The sequence below is a fragment of the Cyprinodon variegatus genome, unplaced genomic scaffold (assembly GCF_000732505.1).
Source record: "Cyprinodon variegatus isolate N-32 unplaced genomic scaffold, C_variegatus-1.0 Scaffold222, whole genome shotgun sequence".
Taxonomy (NCBI): domain Eukaryota; kingdom Metazoa; phylum Chordata; class Actinopteri; order Cyprinodontiformes; family Cyprinodontidae; genus Cyprinodon; species Cyprinodon variegatus.
In genome coordinates, this window is record NW_015150675.1 from 1,021,334 (window position 1) to 1,025,696 (window position 4,363).

The 4,363-nt window shown below is 35.0% G+C and overlaps 1 protein-coding gene across 6 annotated transcripts in view; it reads right to left on the bottom strand.

Annotated features, from left to right (window-relative positions):
• Window positions 1-4,363, bottom strand: part of LOC107088572 (SLIT-ROBO Rho GTPase-activating protein 3-like) — a 53,283-nt gene continuing 48,920 nt past the window's right edge. For all 6 annotated transcript variants that reach the window (XM_015380836.1, XM_015380840.1, XM_015380837.1 and 3 more), the window contains 2 exons: window positions 2,981-3,083; window positions 1-1,449 (listed from right to left, as the gene is read on the bottom strand). In XM_015380836.1, the coding sequence (XP_015236322.1) occupies window positions 1,246-1,449; window positions 2,981-3,083 (307 nt within the window). In that variant the 3' untranslated portion in view covers window positions 1-1,245. The remainder of the gene's footprint in view (window positions 1,450-2,980; window positions 3,084-4,363) is intronic.

Below are 4,363 nucleotides of genomic sequence, written 5' to 3' on the forward strand. Positions count from 1 at the left end.
CAAGAGCGTGCACAAGCACAATTCTCCTCGTGCACACTGTTTAAAAGTTACTGTTTGCATCACTCACACAAACTTACTTTCCGAAAGAAGATTTGCAATTTTTCCACTGTCAGACTCACCACCGGTAACTGAAAATTGGGACGAGCACGTAGAACGGCCTTACGTAAACCTATCACCGGAATGATTGACGATTAGGAGGAACACTTATTTTGATGAGCCACCCGGAAAAAGAACATCCTCCACTATACCATCAACTAAAAAAAAAATATGAATTGGACAATATAAACAAAAGTGAGTTTATTTTTTACGGAAGAAAGACTCAGGTCTCATGGTTGATATATATATGTGTCAGTCATTTAAAGCTAAGGTTTACTTCCGCTTTTGAAAAAGTTTCACAAAATCCTTAAATCATTTTTATTCTTAAAACCCTGTAATATTTTTTCATGATCATAAAAGAAGCAACATCTTTTGGGAATTCTACAAGCATGGCTCCATTTGAAGGCACCATTTAAAACCTAAGTTACAAAATAAAAAGTAGCAAAAGTCCAGTGGCTTACTGGCAATAAGGAACTGACATTTTGAATGCGCGTTTTTAAAGAAAAGATGATCACTATTGTACCATTAAAAAACTATAACACTACATTTGCTCAGGTTCACATGACTTCTGATATTTTGTAGATCTTAATTTAACTCTCAAAACGTTTGAGCCCATTGAAAATTTAGAGGTAAATATTTTAACTTCTTACACGCAATTGTAATATCTCCGTTTTGTTTCTTTTTAAGTGAAATAAACGTCCACAAAGACGTGAAGGCACTCCTAGGCACAGGACCCAGATCAGTTTTCAAGAGGAATTAATTCAGGTGAGCTGATCTCAGACCTGCCCTAGGGGCAGTTTAGATATTTTCTGGTTTGTCTACACCTAGTGCTGTACCAAGCTGTTTTTCTGGTGATATCACTGATGGATAAGATCATTGATTCCTGTAAAGTTGCAAAAATCCTGTTGAGAAAAACTGAGTACAACAAAACCATTTGAAAAACAGGTACACTGGACATACACCTATACGGCACCAAGACTAGTGGCACTATGAGATGGCAAATGCAACTATTGTACACTTTTGCATAAAACAGAAAAAGAAGAAAAAATCCCCCAAAAACTCAAGAATTTCAACAAATGCCTGATTGGCAACAGCTAAATGATCATCACTGGGGAATAATAACCCAAACGTTCCACTTGTCTCCATGTTTCATCTCTGTCCACCAGACTGAAAAGGGTTTGCCCGTCTAATACCAAATCCTTTTTTAGTTGAGGGGGGAGCTTGAGCAATTGATGAAGACGAGGAGGAAGAAGGAGTCATAGAGACAGCGGCAGGGAAGGTGGATGATGGCAGGGGAGGCTGACGGGAGAGAAGCTCCTTAAACACAGAGTTCATCTGACGGCTGATTATCTCCTGTGTGACAGCAAGAGGAAGGAGAGAAAATAAAAAGAGGACTTTTAAAAAAAAGTTATAATGTGTAAGGATTTCAGTTCAGGTTTTACATGAGACAAATATAAAAGTAGTTAAAAATAGTTGTTAATGAACAGGAAAATGTTTTGGGCAACTTCAAGGATATATGGTTTGAATCCGATTGGTCAAATTTCCATCAGTTGCAGTTACTGCCGTAGGGAAAGCAAAACAGGATTATTATTTGTCTCAGACCACAAAATGTCTAAATAACCCAATGAGATTTTGGCCAATTTTCAAGACCCTCGTAGGAAACCATCATTCCTATGAATTATCTTTTTCATTAACTATAAACTCCACTCTTAACATTTAATTGCGTTTGGAGTCTAATTTGATGCAGTCTCTGATGTTCAAACTCTTGCTTCCTCATGAATCACCTCCTAAACAGAAACCAACTAGCAAATGTACAAACTTATGACAATTATCTTGCCACGTTTATAAAACTCCTCACACATTATAGAAATATTTGCTTTAAATAACAAAACACATAAAACTACTTAAAATCCAGTGAGATATGCTGTGACCTTAGACTGTAAAGTATAAGGAAGTTATATCCCTGTTAATTATTGTATGGATATTGAATTATTGTTCACCCCTACTCAAACATCAGAAAAGTTGTTCCACAGGGTTCCATTTTCGGTCCAACTCTTTTTTGTATTTATGGAAGTGACATCAGTAATAGTTAAACGCCTTGCTGAAATGGTTGCTGCTGTGTTTGTGTGTCCGCAGTCTGTGTTTCACGCTGTTCAGTCTAAATTTCTTTATATGAGACTAGTCCAAAAATGCTGTTAAAACTATGGTAAATCTCTAAACTATTCTTTAGAGATTAATCTAGTATTTCATTAAAATAAGTTTATAATAATCTATAATTTATTAAATAATGATTTCTTAGTGTAAGAAAAAATCTCATTTTGATGATCTTCCTAACTCTGTTAATGCCATCTTTTCTATATGAATGTACCTGTCACCTCTGAATATGTTGGCTGGTGTCTATCATGAAGCATTACGGTTCAAAACAGGAAATAGATTTCTTACCAAGAACTGTCATTTATATTCTTGGCTGAGCTGGCCATCTTTATTTAGTCATGACTCATGCATATTAAAATTCCCATCTGTAAAACTGTGCATTACAGTAAAAGTAGACATAAATACTAAGTACTGATGTGTCGTGTATAAACCTTTGAGGCTTTTTGCATCAAACTGAAAGCAAAACAAGATATCAAAACATCACAGGAATTAACATTTTTACCTTAAAAGCTTAAAGACTTAAAGGAGTGGTAGGTGTTAGGACATAACACAACTTAAAGTGAGGCTGTCAGAACAAATTATTTTTATCAGGCAGATATCATCTTAAAATGAACCCCTTCACCCTAAAAACCACAGGCCCATTGGATATTGTTCCTAACCTGGGAACTAAAATAAAAATATATGATTTGTAGAATTATACCAAAACATCTTGCTTAACACAATATATTACCTTGTCAATTGTTGGTCTTTCTGCTTGGGCAAATGGTGGTTTGTCTGGGATTCTGCCGATGCCCTGTCTTAGAGTGTCCAAAGTGTGTCTTCGCTCCTGAGACCTTGAGGACAAGTAAAAAAATAACCTTTACCATCAGTTACCATAGAACAGTAAAAAATTGGATGATTTAGAGAGAAGCATTTCAATGTTTAGCATTTCAATCTGCCAAATTAAGCCATTGGATCATGACAATCACCTTAGTATTATTTTTCCTTTTAGTGCTTATATTTTGTTTTTTGTTTTTCGTTTCTAACAGTTGCAGGGAGAAGTTTCTTTTTTTTGAGTACTGAATTGCCAGAAGGAGAGGACCAAAACTAACCTGAACTAAACTAACTGTAGAGCCCTGCAACAAAAAAATGAACTGAAACAAAAAAAAAAATGAACTGTGGCTTTATAAGCTCTTATGCTTATAAAGCCACAGACTTTCACATTTCACACCATCACATTTTGGTACGTTACAGAGGAATTTGGAGTGACAAAACCATAAAAATGTCACACATATAGTAGCTCGGCTTGATCTTAAATGTCTTCCTGGAAACTAAACCTCTGCCCTTGTATCACTTTTTACTTTACTCAGTATTTCCAGCAACTTAAACCCATTGTCCCCATGGATGAAAAATATTCACCCAGCATGATTCTGCTACCACCATGTTTCACATGATAGTGCATATAAGTTGTTTGCACAAAGAAAAAAAAAAAAAAAATAATACAAAAAATAAACAAAGTTGTAGGAGCAGGAATACTTTTGCGAGGTAATGTGTGCGATGCAGATCTATTGTAAAACAATTTTGTAGCTATTAAATACGTAAATGTCATAGCTATTTATCTTAGACCAGGTACAAAGAGTGTGGCTGTTGGACTGATTTTGTGATGCTCCAAACTGCAAGGCAAAGTTGGCCAAAATTGGTACAAAAAAAAAATTGTAAAATATGTCCAGTACCAAGATTTATGTTTTTTCTTTGATTTCCCAATAATTAGAGGGAAATTTGTCCAAGGGTTATGATCCAAAAGCCAACTTTGAGGTATGCAAATAAGCTTCTGATTACTTTATTTAAATTTCAGTAAACGGAAGAAGCTTTCCTAAAAATACTTTTTTTCAGTTCAGAATGAAACAACTCATAAGCTGGAGACATATTTTAATGCAGCAAAAAAGCGTAACCCTTCATTTTTTTCATAAACAGTAATTGACAAGTTTCATTCTTATGAAAAACCATGTTTAATTTTGCTTGCTTCGCTTATTTTTGAGCAGGTAAAAAAGCAGGAATTTCTTAAAGTGTTATTGCAAGAAACCCATAAATCAGCGACCAGTGAGATAGTATCTAGGTGTTACTTTGTTGTATG